The sequence below is a fragment of the Nilaparvata lugens genome, chromosome 13 (assembly GCF_014356525.2).
Source record: "Nilaparvata lugens isolate BPH chromosome 13, ASM1435652v1, whole genome shotgun sequence".
Classification (NCBI taxonomy): Eukaryota; Metazoa; Arthropoda; class Insecta; order Hemiptera; family Delphacidae; genus Nilaparvata; species Nilaparvata lugens.
The window spans coordinates 19,881,356-19,900,816 of NC_052516.1; the positions used below are offsets into that span (position 1 = coordinate 19,881,356).

General features: G+C 32.4%; 1 protein-coding gene across 5 annotated transcripts in view; it reads right to left on the bottom strand.

Moving 5' to 3' along the window:
• The window catches only part of LOC111049667 (pickpocket protein 28-like), a 111,108-nt gene that overhangs the window by 56,403 nt on the left and 35,244 nt on the right, over window positions 1-19,461 (bottom strand). For all 5 annotated transcript variants that reach the window (XR_005572796.1, XM_039440023.1, XM_039440021.1 and 2 more), the window contains exons 3-5: window positions 12,507-12,743; window positions 11,234-11,330; window positions 7,853-8,001 (exon numbers count right to left, since the gene is read on the bottom strand). Coding sequence is in view for 4 of the 5 variants with exons in the window: in XM_039440023.1 (XP_039295957.1) it covers window positions 7,853-8,001; window positions 11,234-11,330; window positions 12,507-12,743 (483 nt within the window). In the remaining variant the exon portion in view is untranslated. The remainder of the gene's footprint in view (window positions 1-7,852; window positions 8,002-11,233; window positions 11,331-12,506; window positions 12,744-19,461) is intronic.

Consider the following 19,461-nt stretch of genomic DNA (forward strand, 5'->3'; position numbering starts at 1 on the left):
ACATCCTTTTACACATCAATATCTGCCTCTATATATATATATATATATAAATGGTAATCAACAACTTTGTATCCTCAGTATGGATAAGTCTGTGATAGCGAGAGAGCTGCACAAGCCAGTGCGTAGGAATTTCCCGACAAGGAAGGTTACTGTGAAAGGTCTTGATGACCTCTATCAGGCTGACCTTGTTGAGATGCTGCCATATGCAAGACAGAACAAAGGTTATAGATACATTATTACTATTATGAATTGTCTGAGCAAGTTTGCATTTGCTATACCAATAAAAAATAAGACGGCTGATGTTATAGTTAAGGCAATGCATCCTATATTTGAACAGAATCCAATGAAACACTTGCAAACTGACAATGGTAAAGAATGGTTCATAGCATTATCCGTATATCATAGATCCGTTGTAGTGGGCATAGTTGTTATTTTATGTGCCTGGCATGGTCTGACACGGTCCGTGTCTGGTACGTTCTAGTGGGTTCGAACCTTTACACTGCAGGTAGTTGACGAGAACGGACGTCTGATAAATAATAGAGGAGAGGAGATTAATATAGCTCTGCATCTAAGACAACGCAAGTGAAATGGTGTTGTTATTTGAAAAGTGGAATCAAGGATTGAATATGGAGGCTGCAGTCCATCCTCCTCCTTCTTCTCTCCATCATCATCCTCTTTCACCTATAAAAGAAGATAAAAGGAAACAAAGATTCATTCAGCATTCAACCTCGGTGAGATTAACATCAAGGAGCATTGAGTATTTGAAGGAACGAGGCTGTCAAGTTAGACAATAGAAGAAATGGGAGTTTTGGATGTGACACGATGAGGACCTTCCTCAGACAACAGTATCACAGGTATTGAGTACCATTCTCATGCCCCCTATACTGCAAGCTTCAATGCCAATGATGAAGTGAGGATACCAATCCAGCAACAAGATGTCTACACACTACCTTCAGAGAGCTATCTACATCTAGAGTATACTGTATGTGGAGCTGACACTGCTGCTGTGGCTGGAACACCATGTGTATCTGGATTCTTTGCCAACCTGTTTTCAGAGATACGCTATGAAATCAATGGAGTTGAAGTGGATGGTATACACAATCCAGGAGTTACCAGTCTAATGAAGAATGCAATGACATTTGACCGAGATGAAAAGTGCAAAATGGAAGGATCCGGCTACAAGTTTAGCTCAGATGATGGATTTGCTGATTTTGCTGCTAATGGTGCCAACACAACTGTAATGGATGTACCCCTGAGATACCTACTAGGCTTTGCTGAGGACTATAGACAAATTTTACTCAATGTGAAACAGGAGTTGGTGCTGAGAGTCAGTGCAACCTTTTTGGACTGTGTGATTGTGGCTGCTGCTAATGTTGTAATTACAAAGCTTTTGTGGAGAATGCCCTATGTAGAGGTGGCTAATGATGTAAAAATGCGTCTGCTACAGATTGTGCAGAATTACACAGCAATCAATATACTATTCCGCCATTGGGAGTTGTACACATATCCGACCCTGCCACAAGCAACAAAGCATACATGGACTGTCAAGTCAACAGCTCAGCATGAGAAGCCTCATTACATTATAGTTGGGCTGCAAACTGCAAGACGAGGTGTAGCAGCATCAAACAGTTCAAAATTTGACAAGTGTGGTATGAAGGATATTCGGGTGTTTTTGAACAACAAATACTACCCCTATGAAAGCATTCAGGGCGATGACAATCTTGTTCACAACATGTATGCAGCTCTCAATGGAGTCCACAACCACAATGATGCTTGTGCATTGTGATGATAAAACAGCTGTAATATTTATAATCTGTTATCTCTGTTACTAAGACACATATTTAATGTCGAATAAAGCTTGTGTTGAGTCCAATTCTATTACAATTTATTCGACATTAAATATGTGTGTTAGTAACAGAGATAACAGATTATAAATATTACAGCTGTTTTATCATCACAATCTTCCCCCCTTAACTCTATTCGGTCCCTATTATGCACAAGCACCAACTGCACACCACATGAGCGGATGTTTTTACATGCAAGAAACTCAAGTAATGGAAAACCATTACCAACCTGGCTATTGACACCTGGACCAGTATGGTTGAAGAAGATGACAAAAAACTCAAAACAAGAATCGCAAGTTGAAAAAGTTGAATTAATCGAGAGTAACCCTGAATATGCGTTTGTTCGCCACAACGACGGCAGAGAATCGACAGTCTCACTTCGCCAGCTCGCCCCATACCCCACGAGTGCCGATTGATATTAAGGGGGGAAGATTGTGATGATAAAACAGCTGTAATATTTATAATCTGTTATCTCTGTTACTAAGACACATATTTAATGTCGAATAAAGCTCGTGTTGAGTCCAATTCTATTACATGCATGCAATCCACTATTTGAAAAAGGAGCTATAAGCAATAATAACATCATGCTGTATGCATATGATTGTTCCCGCCAAAATGAGTCACTCAAAACTGGGAGTATTGATGTGAGAATTGAGTTTGAAGCAACTGCCAACATTCCAGCAAATACATCCGCCTACTGCCTGATGATTCATGAAGTGATTAAAGAATATCGACCAATGTCAGGCCTTGTGCTGTCAGCATAAATACACTCGAGCACTGAGCTGCTCAGTTCTGATCAAGACACTGAACAGTCATGTCAAAGCTGCTGAAGTACCAAAACGTTATAGTGGAAGGGGAAATGTCTTCTTCTTCTTCTTCAAGTGAAGGGGAGGATTTTGTGGGATGTGTTATTGGCAGACGACCACTGATGCATGATGCTTCTACAAGTACGACTGGACTTGATGAAGGCTACACTACAGCAGAAGATGACTGGCCATCACCCTTGCCAAGTAGAGCTGGCGACATTTTTGGACCACTACCACTGTACCTGATGGACTTTCAAGGCTTTGAAGGATTGGACAACAAGTTTATTGTGAAGGAGATGGCAATCCTGGAGCAGGATGATGAGCATCATGTGACAACTCATCACCACTTTTTTAAACCTCCCTACTCTGATGCTCTACTCAAGACTAGTGAGCTCATCAACAGCAACTGTATACATCAAGCTAAACATGGACTACGGTGGGCAGACTATGGTGGAGCAGGACAAACACATCTTCCCTATTCAGCATTGAGGGATATTGTATGCAGAGCAGTTGGAAGGTGGTTGGTTCAGAACAATCAACGTCCAATAAAGATCTTTGTCTATGGATATGAGCAGATTACTCTGTTGGATTCGCTGCTGCAACTGAACAATGTGGAGTACATGGACCTATCATCGCCATACTTCTATCCTGAGACACCCAATTTGGAGCTACTGATGAAGAAGATGGATGGTGGAGTCTACTGCCCGGAACATCACCTACTCAACTTTATTGAGACTGTGCGGATAAAGTTGTCAAATCTAACACTTTCAGATTTGCCAGTCAACAATGGAGGATCTTCTGATATACAACAGCTATTTTGTTCATTGAAAATTGTTCATGTTCTACATGACTGGATTAAGAGAACTTTGTTTGAAGATAGATTGTTTTGTCGTAGTTTTTTCAATACAGTAAATGTTCATTTGCGTTAATAAATATACCAGTATTGCAATCAACTCTATGCTTTATCAATTACTATCTCCACTCAAATAGTGTTAAGTTAGTTTGCATCACACAGACCTGTTGAAAATTAGTCAACTGTCAATCAACTGTCAACTATCAATTGTTAACTGTCAATCAACTGTCAACTGTCAACCATCAATTGTCAACTGTCAACTGTCAATTGTTAGTTGACTGTTTACTTGTACAATATTGTGCAATCATATGACGTCATACAGACCTGTTGAAACAGGAAATGGGTTACCCCCACCACTCAGCAAGCAGAGTATAAAAAAATGATGCTGACAACAAAATGCACTCAGTCTTACAATGTTGTCAGACAGTGAACGTGAACGTTATCTGCTTAATGCAGTGAGTGAGCACAGTCTCAATAAAGTTGAGTAGGTGATGTTCCGGGCAGTAGACTCCACCATCCATCTTCTTCATCAGTAGCTCCAAATTGGGTGTCTCAGGATAGAAGTATGGCGATGATAGGTCCATGTACTCCACATTGTTCAGTTGCAGCAGCGAATCCAACAGAGTAACCTGCTCATATCCATAGACAAAGATCTTTATTGGACGTTGATTGTTCTGAACCAACCACCTTCCAACTGCTCTGCATACAATATCCCTCAATGCTGAATAGGGAAGATGTGTTTGTCCTGCTCCACCATAGTCTGCCCACCGTAGTCCATGTTTAGCTTGATGTATACAGTTGCTGTTGATGAGCTCACTAGTCTTGAGTAGAGCATCAGAGTAGGGAGGTTTAAGAAAGTGGTGATGAGTTGTCACATGATGCTCATCATCCTGCTCCAGGATTGCCATCTCCTTCACAATAAACTTGTTGACAATCCTTCAAAGCCTTGAAAGTCCATCAGGTACAGTGGTAGTGGTCCAAAAATGTCGCCAGCTCTACTTGACATTTAAACATTTGAACATTCAAACATTTAAACATTTGAACATTTAAACATTTAAACATTTGAACATTTAAGCATTTAAACTTTAAACATTTAAACATTTGAACATTTAAACATTAAACATTTAACATTTAAACATTTAACATTTAAACATTTAAACATTAACATTTAAACATTTAAACATTTAAACATTTAAACATTAAACATTTAAACATTTAAACTTTAAACATTTAAACATTTAACATTAAACATTTAACATTTAAACATTTAAACATTTAAACATTTAAACATTTAAACATTTAAACATTTAACTTTAAACATTTAAACATTTAAACATTTAAACATTTAAACATTTAACATTTAAAATTTAAACATTTAAACATTAAACATTTAAACATTTAAACATTTAACATTTAAACATTTACATTTAAACATTTAAACATTTAAACATTTAAACTTTAAACATTTAAACATTTAAACATTTAACATTTAAACATTTAAACATTTAAACATTTAAACATTTAAACATTTAAACATTTAAACATTTAAACATTTAACATTTAAACATTAACATTTAACATTTAAACATTTAAACATTTGAACATTTAAACATTTAACATTTAAACATTTAAACATTTAACATTTAAACATTTAAACATTTGAACATTAAACATTTAAACATTTAAACATTTAAACATTTAAACATTTAAACATTTAAACATTTAAACATTAAACATTTAAACATTAACATTAAACATTTAAACATTTAAACATTTAAACATTTAAACATTCAAACATTTAAACATTTAAACATTTAAACATTTAAACATTTAAACATTTAAACATTTAAACATTTAACATTAACATTTAAACATTAAACATTTAAACATTTAACATTTAACATTTAACATTAAACATTTAAACATTAAACATTTAAAACATTTGAACATTAAACATTTAAACATTTAAACATTTAAACATTTAAACATTGAACATTTAAACATTTAAACATTTAAACATTTAAACATTTAAACATTTAACATTTAAACATTTAAACTTTAACATTTAAACATTTAAACATTTAAACATTAAACATTTAAACATTTAAACATTTAAACATTTAAACATTTAACATTCAAACATTTAAACATTAAACATTTAAACATTTAAACATTTAAACATTCAAACATTAAACATTTAACATTTAAACATTTAAACATTTAACATTCAAACATTTAAACATTAAACATTAAACATTTAACATTAAACATTAAACATTTAAACATTTAACATTTAAACATTTAAACATTTAAACATTTAACATTTAAACATTTAAACTTAAACATTTAAACATTAACATTAAACATTAAACATTTAAACATTTAAACATTTAACATTTAAACATTTAAACATTTAAACATTTAACATTTAAACATTTAAACATTTAAACATTTAACATTTAAACATTTAACATTTAAACATTTAAACATTTAAACATTTAAACATTTAAACATTTAAACATTTAAACATTTAAACATTTAAACTTTAAACATTTAAACATTTAAACATTTAAACATTTAAACATAAACATTTAAACATTTAACATTTAAACATTTAAACATTTAAACATTTGAACATTTAAACATTAAACATTTAACATTAAACATTTAAACATTTAAACATTAAACATTTAAACATTTAGACATTTAAACATTTAAACATTTAAACAATTGAACATTTAAACATTCGAACATTCAAACATTTAAACATTTAAACATTTATACATTCAAACATTTATACATTTAAACATCTATACAAATAAACATTCAAACATTTAAACATCTAAACATTTTAACATTTGAACATTCGCACATTTTAACATTTAAACATCTAAACATTTTAACATTTGAACATTCGAACATTTTAACATCAAAAGAAATGCCAAACCGTTGACTTGAATCATAGACCTCACTTCGCTCGGTCAATTATAGAAGAAGAATATAGATTATCTATCAAACCATCCAAAATCATACCACAGAATATTCCCCCATTCTCTCAAAGCTCAAATTCCTCTCTATCATAATCTTTTCGTGCAAGAGATATAGGGAAATGTGATATCTGTCATATTTATATCATCTCAGATTTAAAATGATGTAATGTCGTCAAGGGCTTTTTGTCAATGAAATAATGTTTCCTGCTACACCCTCCAAATAAAACCTTGCATTTTCCCATTAGTGCAGACACTATATACATTGTTGCATGCAATTTTTATTGTAGTTTTGATTTCTTAATATATCATTTGGGTACATAAGAGAAGTCCAGATCCAATTTCTTCATGCAAAATTTCCTTGTGCTAGATACAGAGTGGCCCAAGAACCTCTTATTTTCGGACATTAAAAGTAGGAGTTAAGGTAGTGAAACTACAGTTGGTGATGATGGTTGAAACTGAAAATTACATGTTTTTCACAATACAAGGAGCATTGTTGTCAGGTGTACCTGGAAATCTATTTGGAAGAGAACGCTCTCCCTGATCTCAGATTGTAGAGCACAAGAATACGCCCAGAGGGATTTTGAATCATACATCTAAATGGTAACAATCGGAAGATATTGTTGATCAAAAACTAAAGTTCATCAAAATTGATTTTTCCTTCAAATTTCACTCATTTTTGAAAAATCATAACTTAGTACTCATTGGAGATAGAGAGTTCCAAATGATCTCATTCGATTCAGAATTTTATAATCTTGAAAAAGGCAGAGTGTATTTTTCTATCCGATTACGAGATTTCGCAGAAATAGCTGCAAACTGGAAAATGAGCTGAAAGTACAAGTTTTTTTGGCCATCCTGTATCTAGCACAAGGAAATTTTGTATGAAGAAATTGGTACTGGACTTCTCTTATGTACCCAAATAATATATTAAAAAATCAGAACTACAATATAAATTGCAAGCACACCCCCTTTTTTATGTCTATATTGACTGGACTACATATGCATGGGGTAACGACTTAGTAGGCTACTAAAACACAACTTTTCATGACTATGAAATTATTCACTCGCATTACTGACTCGCAAATATGATTTCAATCTTTTTGTTACAGCAAGCAAAATAATAATATCGATGAGGAAAACAACGAATATATTAGTCATCATTGAAAAATTAATGTAAGATGTCTGGGTGGCCGCCATAATTGGCAGAATTATGCCATATTCAATATTCCTTACCTCTGGCTTTGGTTATCGAAATTTTTTGAATAATCTATGAATATGAATAACTACATGATACCTGTCATTCAATAGAGAGTCAATTATATGTTAAAATTTTCATGTTCATAATGGAGCAGAGTTACTTGCCCATCTTCATGATAAATGTCGGAATGACTAAGTGAGTTTGAAGTGAAGCAGTATCCTCGATCAGTCATTATTGGAGTGAAACGATTACTACAATTGATGTTTAAACCGTTTCCCCAAGCGCATATTTTTATGAATTCTTCTGTAACAACCTGAAAAAATAAATTACAATTATTAATAGGCTACCGTAATCTCAAATCTCAATTGAGATAAATAAATCAACATAGTAGCGTTCCAATTGTGCCTGAACTTAAAGTAGAATTCACTCAAATAGGGCAGAATACAATGTCCGCTCTACTAATTTGAATTCTGGTTCAAATTTATTATTCATTCCTATGGCTTTCATTGGCAGAGAGCTCCTTTTGGATGCTCCTTTCTGCCTTGCCGTATTACCCAATGTCATGTCCTATTCCCACTAATAGTATATTTCGCACCTAGGGTCGAAAATGTACGTTTTCCGGCTCGAGATCGCGGTTTTCAAGTTCGAGACGAAGTCGAGAACTTGAAGCATTCGAGAGCCAGAAAAACATTTTTGCTCGTGTTGCGAACACTACTTTTCGCCACACCAAAAAAAAAAATAATAATAATAATAATGTTAATTTGGCAATTTTGAAAGCAAAATTTTAAGGTATGCTACTATAAATCATACAATGTTAATGAGGTTATGATAGTATCATCGTATTCTATTGTTTGGTATCAAAACTACAGAATAATTCATATCAAGTTTTAGAAATGATCATTTATTGATAGTTTAAATACCTATTTAATTATACCAGATACATAAATATATAGGTATTAAATTATTGTAAAAAATAAGCATTATTGACAGTTAATTCTTTGTTTTTCACGTAAAATAAATTATACAATCATTATACTTTTTATACAACAAATCTCTATTATTTTATTCTTTATTATTTGAATAGAAGTCGAATGTGCAGTTATGACTGTTTGAGAACATGGATCCTTTAGCAGATTCTACTACTTTTTTCTGAGAGGTCAAATGTACATTCAAATTGTTTGTATTTACAGTCTATTCTGATTGGTTCTCATGACATTTAATCTCAAATATTTAACAGACTTTTGTGCAATCTGACCTTATAATACAGTATTATAAATAATACTTCCAAAATAAATAATAATTCATTCATTTATCGGATGAAATCCATTTACCAGATAAAAGTGCTTTGCGCCCGGTGCAATATCTCATGGATAAATGGATGAATAGAATTTTCATTACTATTTTGAAATAATGTGATGTAAAAAATTAATATAATTGCATGTTTCACAGTTTTGTCTCAAACTACTCAAAATATATCTAAAAATTGATTTAAATTTAAAAAAAAGTAAGTATGGTAACTAATATAAAAAATAGCTAATAAAAGTCTAAATTCATCAACAAAAAAAAAAATGTCATTGACCGAGATTCGAACCTAGTCACCGAATTATGGGTACCTACTGATGTATTACACCTTTACACTCTCGGCCATTGTGTATTGTTCAACATAGGGGCCTCACTCATAAGACTAAGCAGACACGTAATACTGTACTGTGAACTAGACTTCTAAAGTTTACTTCACTCCTAAAAAGAATACAACAGACTTTGGCTCATGACTTTTATTATTAAAATTAATATATTATCTGTCTCACAATAAAATTTTCACTCTAAATTTAGTCAGGTAACGTATCCAGGCTACTACTAAAATATAGTGTATAGCAGCAAATTTGAAGCCGATTTGCTGGCATTTTCACAACAAAATATTGCTCTGAAAATAGTTAAATCATAGAGAAAACATTCGAAGATTCAATCTTGAGTGGGCCTAATGTTTTCTCTATATGGTTTAATATTGAAGAAATATATTATCTAACAGTTTTAATAATGAATTTTGGAAAAATTACTAGGAATTTTCAGTCAAGGATGAGTTTCACCAGTAGGCTTACCTTAAACTTCAGAACTCTGCTGTATTTTCTTATTATTATTGTTGATTGTATTGCATTAAGAAGTGGAATTCGATAATAAAAAAAAACAATAATTGTTAATAATTATTATTAATTTTAAATATTGATACAATTATTGTACTTTGATTTCAAATTCGATTCTTCACTTTTAAATACTAGCGATACGTACCTTTCTGACAATGGACAATGCAGCCAACATTATATATGTTGAGGCTATTTATAAATATTAAATTATGAAACAGTAGTTTATGAAATATATTATAGACATAATACCGCGATTCACGATACATAATTATATAGATTATTACAGTCATTATGAGATTATCTCTCTATGATTTGTGAAATCAGACACAATCAGCTGTAATTCAAGGTCATTTTACAGCCCTAGGGCTGTAAAGTTTTACTGGCCTGATCGGAAAACAATCACTTTCGGCCTCCATATGATGCACGTAAACCAGCTAATTACATCCAAGTGTGGCGAAAATTTTATTTTCCTCCACCTACTGTCTAAAGTACTTACTTTACCCCCTGAAACCTAATACTAAAGTGTCACTTTTTCGCTCTCGGTAGTAAAAAACAGAAAAACTCCCTAGGAAGGAAAAGTGACTCCATTTAAATAACATGGGGAGCATCTCTATTTTGAAACTTACATAGTAATAAGTTAGAAGGTCTAAGCTCAGATGAGAAAGCATAATAGAGGTGTCTGTCATTGAGTCAACTGAATCCAATACCACAACCAGAAATTTGATCAACTCATGAAATATATGTTTGTATGATAATCATTATATTCTTAATATTAGTAGACGATGAAGATTTATACAATTTTTAAAATATTTTATTCTATTTGAAGTACCAGCCAACAAATATTTTTGATCTGCAATTCAAAACTGAACCGTGTGATCTGGATTCAGCCATTTTTGGTAGCTGCCCAGCTGATATAATTGTTACAACTTTTGCCGATAGATAGCACAATCGGCAGTGCCAATCAGAAGACCGGTTTTTAGGTTTTAGATTTAGGTTATGTTGTTAGGAATCATTGTCACCAATACGTAGGTTATTAGAATGATTTTATTTGCAGTTTCTATAAAAAAATGTAGATGAAGGAAAAATGTTGTGTACATCACAAGCAAAAAATACTTTTTCTCCCTCAGAAAAATTGCTGCCCTCGGCTTTGCCTCGGGCTTCAAACTTTTTCCCACAGGGAGAAACAGTCGTACTTTTCACTCTAGATATACAAATAACTATTTCATCACGTCCCTTCACGCGATCCCTTCGCGTCCCTTTATCAAGTAGTTATGGTCTGTGTGAACAGCGCATGGAATTTAATGCCTTTACTATTATCATGCGTTATCATGCCGTTAGACAAGGTTCACGTCTTGGAAGTTATCTTCTCTGGACAAAGATTTGTCTCAATAGGTAGGTACCCACCTCTTCTAGAGAGTCAATCCTTGATTCATTGATCAGTTCTTCTCCATTCTCATCAGGTTTCAAACACAGCAAATCAACGCTAGAAAGTTTTCTTCTTCTGGAATTATAATTTAGTTTATCATTATAAAAATGATGTAGGCTGATATGGAAAAAAACTACATGATCTGGAGCCTCAACCAAATATGTTATATGAATAAAGATGATCACAAAAAGCATTGATCTGTGCAACTAAGTTAAAAGAGGATAAATAAACAATCAATCACAAAGTTATGTTTACCAATAGAATAATGACGATGATTCAGATTTACAAATAACAAATGGTTACAAACTTCAATTCAAATTTGGGCTGATAAGGAATCTCAGGAAACCAAAAAATATGTTATAGGGCAACTTGCTGAAGCTATAATCTGTGACTGCTCAATAAAATTATAATTGAAATTCCTTTTTCATAAACAATCCTACCTTATATAGGATCACTGTTCCTTTGGTCAGCACCCAGGTCTCGAATTGGCTATCACTCCCAACGTTAAAAAAAGGAAACCTTCACAAAAAAAATTGATCAGAGCCTTACCTTTCCTTTAAACTCAATCTTGGATAATAGAATTATGCAAGGTTTGAACTACCCGCACTTGGAAAGCCTATAATCGATTCCCAGGACAATATCCCTTTAGGTAAGTAATATCTCAAACATTGACTTGATAACGACAAACGGATATGGGCTCCGAAATAAAAATCCAAAAAGTATTCATGTGATTCCAAACAAAATGTTGATTTGCAGACCAAAAGTGAAATTATTTTCTTATTGCTATGTAGAGCAATGGTTCAAAGCCCAGAACCATCAATCAAACTTGCTTGAAATAATTAATATTCTCATTCCAATCTTCATTGATGTTCAAGACATTGCTCAAAGGCAGGAGAAAACCATCTATGTAATATGTAATTTTTAATTTTCTTTTTTTTTTTTTTTTTTTTTTGCTCTGAAAAGCAATGGTTTAAAGCCTGGAGTCACAAATTATTGAACTTGCTTCAAATAATACATATTTCTCAATACTCCAATAATAATGCCAATAAATTCCAATTGCATGGAATCTGAATTGATACAGAAGAAGAAAAATAGAATATTAATTTGTGATGAGTGTACAACAATTTTATTCCTATGATTTTGTATGATGGATAGAAATCTGGTTCAGGAAGACTGGCATAATCGCAATAAATGGCAGATTGGATGAGAGAAACGACTGGAGCTGTAAAATAAACTCACTTATCTACTTACTCGTCCTCAGTGAGTTCATAATCATCCATTTCATAATACTTTGTGTAATTGAAGACCGATCGTCTCACTCTGCTGCTGCTGCATATGGTAACAGCAGGGAAAGGAATTTCCCATACAGAGGTCGACTTTTCTGCAAAGGATACTATAACAGGCGAATCATTCCACTTGACCCACAATCCTCTAATCAGGTACAAACTCAGCAGGAAACTGCATGTGATTGCGATCATCCACCAAGCTCTGTCAAAGAAAATGATCAACTATGACAATTATAATTATTATTAAACAAGAATCCAAATTGAATGCTGTAATTTACCCGAAGACTTCTGCTAATTCAAATATTGACAACAGGGTAAACAGCCTGATGGGAATTCGATGAGCGCTACTATTCAAAAATTATTTGTCAGCCTTGGAATCGAATCCAGTACCTCCCAATTGCTGGTTAGGAATGCTTACCCTTACACCAAACTGACAATCTCCGGATAGCAGCACTCATTTTAATAATTGCAATATCTCAGTAATTTCCATCTATAGAAACAATGTTGAGGCGGACCTGGCTCAACTGAACAAAAGACCTTGTGCCAGTTGCACAAAAGTTGGTGAAATTTTAATCGTGATTAATTTCGGTACAACCAATTAGAAAAGCATTCTTTTAAAAAAGCCTTCTCTTCTGAAACTCATGCGCTGACGAGATTTAGAAGATAGTCATGGATAGGGATGATTGTCTCGAGCGACCAATTATTGACTGTTTTGAGTTCAATAATATTGTAGATTACAATGCTTTCAATGATACAAGTGGTGATTGTCATGGGTCGAATAGTTTTAGCATGCTGCATCTAAATATTTGTAGTTACAATAGAAATTTTGACGAGTTATTAATTTTATTGCATGGAATCAAATCCAAATATAGCTGTATTATTCTAACAGAAGCCTGGCTTAGAGATGATAGTGACCTTGTGAGTATTGAGGGCTTCAGGTTGCTTCGTTCCTACAACAGTATCAATCAGTGTGACGGTATTGTAGTATATATCAATGAATCTTTATCAGTAACTAGTAACCAGCTGATTGTGGGAGGAGTTGCAACCTGCCTCACTTTATCTTTCAACTAGGCTAACTGTCCTTTTCAAATTTACTGTATTTATCGCAGCCCATCTTCATCACTATCAGCTTTTAATAACGGACTGGAGGGCTTATTCAGTACTGCACCGCCAAATCAAAGGAGCTTGAAAATCATTGCCGGTGATATAAATTGCGACATTCTAAACCCCAATTTACAAGAAGAGTGCTACCTGGATATCTTATATGAAAATGGGTTTGTAGCATGCATTGATAAAGCAACTCGTCCCACAAGCAATACCTGTATAGATCATTTTTTCATCTCATTTCCTAAAAACCTCTTTGTTTACTCTTCAATACTGAAGACAGACATAACTGATCACTACATCACATGCCTCAATATCAATTCAAGCGATTCAAAAACAAACAACTCAGATAAAAACTACTTGAGCCACAAATGGCAACCATGTGCTCTCCTAAAATTTAAAAATAGTAGATTTCTGTTATTTGTTGTAACACGTGCTCTGAACATATTGTATTGTAAGAATATGAACGCTCGAAGAGCTAGAATAATGAAAAGAACTGTTTCTCGAAACTATTGAGAATGCATTTGAATAGCCTACCTAGCCAGATGAAAGGGGTCATTATTCTTTTCAAAATAGTTTGAAACAAAATCATTCTTTCATTGAAACTTGCTAACAGTATTCCCAACGTCAGTCACAGACACGTTTACAATAGAAACCACATGACCCACTGTGTTTTGTGTTAACCCTTGTATATAGCTATAGCATAAGTTGATGGCAGGTAAATGAAGATTGTGTATAGCAATAGTTAGGAGAGGAGTGAATATAGATATGTAGTTTACAATGTAACCACGTGGTTAGCATATGCTACAATTTTACCACGTGGTCAGCATATGAATATTATTGAAGCAATTATTTGATGATTTAATGGTGATCACATAAAACCATAAATATGAAACGAGTACATGTTTATAAAAACTAGGGCATGAAGTAGATTAGGCTATATGTATAAAGTATTCAACAAATATAATGTTGTACAATGAATTATAATTTAATAATTATCATAAGCTAATTGAGTTAGTTGAATCCGAATTCACAGGCTAAGGACAGATTTGTAAATAGAGTAAATTAGGTATATTTGATTGAAACATGTTGACAATGAGTATAAGAAACCTGCTTAATAAATTGGTATCTTATTAATTTGATTTATTCAACTCAATTGTAATGATGTACTGTATGACATTGTATTTTGTTCATTTCATGTATTTATTATTGAAGTATTTTCCATATTGGATTTATAAGATTGATCACTGTATTAATCAAATTCGATGAGAATGTATTCAAAATGTCAGTATCCAAACTTCAGAGTTTAAATATTGATAAAATGTATGATATCATTTGTTTTAATAATGAAGGGGAGCCATAGTTTAAAATGATATAACATAATAAACATTATAGTAAATTTAAATTGATATTTGAATCCAATTTGTAAGTAGAATATTAGGCTGAAGAGTTTGAGTGTAGGCGGAGCTAGAGGGCGAAGGGAGATGAGGAGAGGAAAATCGTGGTTCTAGTATATAAACAGGCAGACCCTGTCTTGCGAGTTAGTTGCTGTGAGTCTCTCTTAGTCTCTTGGATTTTGGACAGTGTAGGAGTGAGTTTTTGGTTTCAGACTTCAATTATCCTATAGGGAATTGACTGAGCCAGGTGAAGATTGTATTTAGAATTTTCAATTTTCCTCATTTCAAATCCACACCACCCCACCCTAAAAAGCCCAAATAAGTATATCAAATTTTATAGCATTATAGTAAAGAGCAAACTTAATTATTACTTCTTTTCAAATTCATATCTAAAGACACAATCTTAATTAATTTCTTGAAGCTTACAGTTGAAATTCACTTCTAAGCATAAATAATAGTTTTTTAAAAGCAAGGCTCCCCTAATCATGTTCATTCTTTAAAATTTATCAATTCTCTTATTTTTGACTATAATCATATTTTTAACTAGAGTTGTTCAATAATTTGATTTAATAACTTACTTTTCAAGTAACCTGATAAAATAGGAACTGTTTGTTAAATTTTGTTGTATAAAATTAAACTTGAACTGTAGTACTTTCAAAAACTCAATAATCTTGTATATTTTGTATCATTCTATACTTAGATCAATTTTATAAGTTCTCTTAAATTTAAAGTTCACTAATAAATTCATAATTAACCTTTGTTTTGCCTTTCACTTTATACATTCCCTTACACACGACCCTGATCTATCTTTCTTTATCTTTTTCTTCAATACTATTATTAGTTCAGTGAGTGAAATATAAGTATCCACACAGTGAGTGAAATTTATTATAGTAAAGTAATTATTTTATCAATTCATAGTAATTGATTGGCACCGGGCAAAATACCGTATAGAGTGAGGGAGTTCCAAACCCACTCTAAACAAAAGACCGACATTGGAAAGAGTTCATACTATAAGAAAATAAACTGGCCAAATATAACAGATTCCCTTAAAAACGAAACCTGGCACATAGTATTAGAATCAACTGATGTAGATACCGCTTCTATTAATTTCAATAGCATTATACTGGAAATATTGGAGAAAAATACAACAATTCATGTTCACAAAGCAAAAAGCAGAAAATTGAAGCCTTGGATTACGGGTGGTCTTCTGTCATTCATACGCCGCCGTGACAAACTAGCTAAATAGGCCAGAGCAAACCCACAAAATGTGTTACTCAATTCAAAATATAAACGATATAGAAATACATTGAAGTCATTAATCAAACGCGCGAAATTTGATTATTATAAAATTAAAATACAAGAATCTAATGGGGACCCTAGGAAATTCTGGGACATTGTTAACGATGTTGCGGGACGGCCTACAGGCAAATCTAAATTCCCTTGAATGCTTTTGAGGGACATAGTAACACTGCACCCCCCTCTTCCGAAGATATCAAACAAAAAGGTAATGAGTTTAATAGGTATTATGTATCAGTCGGTCGCGGGCTGGCTGAGGCTCGTCAGCATATGAATATTATTGAAGCAATTATTTGATGATCAATTATTTAAATGGTGATCACATAAAACCATAAATATGAAACGAGTACATGTTTATAAAAACTAGGGCATGAAGTAGATTAGGCTATATGTATAAAGTATTCAACAAATATAATGTTGTACAATGAATTATAATTTAATAATTATCATAAGCTAATTGAGTTAGTTGAATCCGAATTCACAGGCTAAGGACAGATTTGTAAATAGAGTAAATTAGGTATATTTGATTAAAACATGTTGACAATGAGTATAAGAAACCTGCTTAATAAATTGGTATCTTATTAATTTGATTTATTCAACTCAATTGTAATGATGTACTGTATGACATTGTATTTTGTTCATTTCATGTATTTATTATTGAAGTATTTCCCATATTGGATTTATAAGATTGATCACTGTATTAGTCAAATTCGATGAGAATGTATTCAAAATGTCAGTATCCAAACTTCAGAGTTTAAATATTGATAAAATGTATGATATCATTTCTTTTAATAATGAAGGGGAGCCATAGTTTAAAATGATATAACATAATAAACATTATAGTAAATTTAAATTGATATTTGAATCCAATTTGTAAGTAGAATATTAGGCTGAAGAGTTTGAGTGTAGGCGGAGCTAGATGGCGAAGGGAGATGAGGGGTGGAAAATCGTGGTTCTAGTATATAAACAGGCAGACCCTGTCTTGCGAGTAAGTTGCTGTGAGTCTCTCTTAGTCTCTTGGATTTTGGACAGTGTAGGAGTGAGTTTTTGGTATCAGACTTCAATTATCCTATAGGGAATTGACTGTGCAAGGTAAAGATTGTATTTAGAATTTTCAATTTTCCTCATTTCAAATCCACACCACCCCACCCTAAAAAGCCCAAATAAGTATATCAAATTTTATAGCATTATAGTAAAGAGCAAACTTAATTATTACTTCTTTTCAAATTCATATCTAAAGACACAATCTTAATTAATTTCTTGAAGCTTACAGTTGAAATTCACTTCTAAGCATGAATAATAGTTTTTTAAAAGCAAGGCTCCCCTAATCATATTCATTCTTTAAAATTTATCAATTCTCTTATTTTTGACTAAAATCATATTTTTAACTAGAGTTGTTCAATATTTTGATTTCGTAACTTACTTTTCATGTGACCTGATAAAATAGGAACTGTTTGTTAAATTTTGTTGTATAAAATTAAACTTGAACTGTAGTACTTTCAAAAACTCAATAATCTTGTATATTTTGTATCATTCTATACTTAGATCAATTTTATAAGTTCTCTTAAATTTAAAGTTCACTAATAAATTCATAATTAACCTTTGTTTTGCCTTTCACTTTATACATTCCCTTACACACGACCCTGATCTATCTATCTTTATCTTTTTCTTCAATACTATTATTAGTTCAGTGAGTGGAATATAAGTATCAACACAGTGAGTGAAATTTATTATAGTAAAGTAATTATTTTATCAATTCATAGTAATTGATTGGCGCCGGGCAAAATACCGTATAGAGTGAGGGAGTTCCAAACCCACTCTAAACAAAAGACCGACATTGGAAAGAGTTCATACTATAAGAAAATAAACTGGCCAAATATAACAGATTCCCTTAAAAACGAAACCTGGCACATAGTATTAGAATCAACTGATGTAGATACCGCTTCTATTAATTTCAATAGCATTATACTGGAAATATTGGAGAAAAATACAACAATTCATGTTCACAAAGCAAAAAGCAGAAAATTGAAGCCTTGGATTACGGGTGGTCTTCTGTCATTCATACGCCGCCGTGACAAACTAGCTAAATAGGCCAGAGCAAACCCACAAAATGTGTTACTCAATTCAAAATATAAACGATATAGAAATACATTGAAGTCATTAATCAAACGCGCGAAATTTGATTATTATAAAATTAAAATACAAGAATCTAATGGGGACCCTAGGAAATTCTGGGACATTGTTAACGATGTTGCGGGACGGCCTACAGGCAAATCTAAATTCCCTTGAATGCTTTTGAGGGACATAGTAACACTGCACCCCCCTCTTCCGAAGATATCAAACAAAAAGGTAATGAGTTTAATAGGTATTATGTATCAGTCGGTCGCGGGCTGGCTGAGGCTCGTCAGCATATGAATATTATTGAAGCAATTATTTGATGATCAATTATTTAAATGGTGATCACATAAAACCATAAATATGAAACGAGTACATGTTTATAAAAACTAGGGCATGAAGTAGATTAGGCTATATGTATAAAGTATTCAACAAATATAATGTTGTACAATGAATTATAATTTAATAATTATCATAAGCTAATTGAGTTAGTTGAATCCGAATTCACAGGCTAAGGACAGATTTGTAAATAGAGTAAATTAGGTATATTTGATTAAAACATGTTGACAATGAGTATAAGAAACCTGCTTAATAAATTGGTATCTTATTAATTTGATTTATTCAACTCAATTGTAATGATGTACTGTATGACATTGTATTTTGTTCATTTCATGTATTTATTATTGAAGTATTTCCCATATTGGATTTATAAGATTGATCACTGTATTAGTCAAATTCGATGAGAATGTATTCAAAATGTCAGTATCCAAACTTCAGAGTTTAAATATTGATAAAATGTATGATATCATTTCTTTTAATAATGAAGGGGAGCCATAGTTTAAAATGATATAACATAATAAACATTATAGTAAATTTAAATTGATATTTGAATCCATTTGTAAGTAGAATATTAGGCTGAAGAGTTTGAGTGTAGGCGGAGCTAGATGGCGAAGGGAGATGAGGGGTGGAAAATCGTGGTTCTAGTATATAAACAGGCAGACCCTGTCT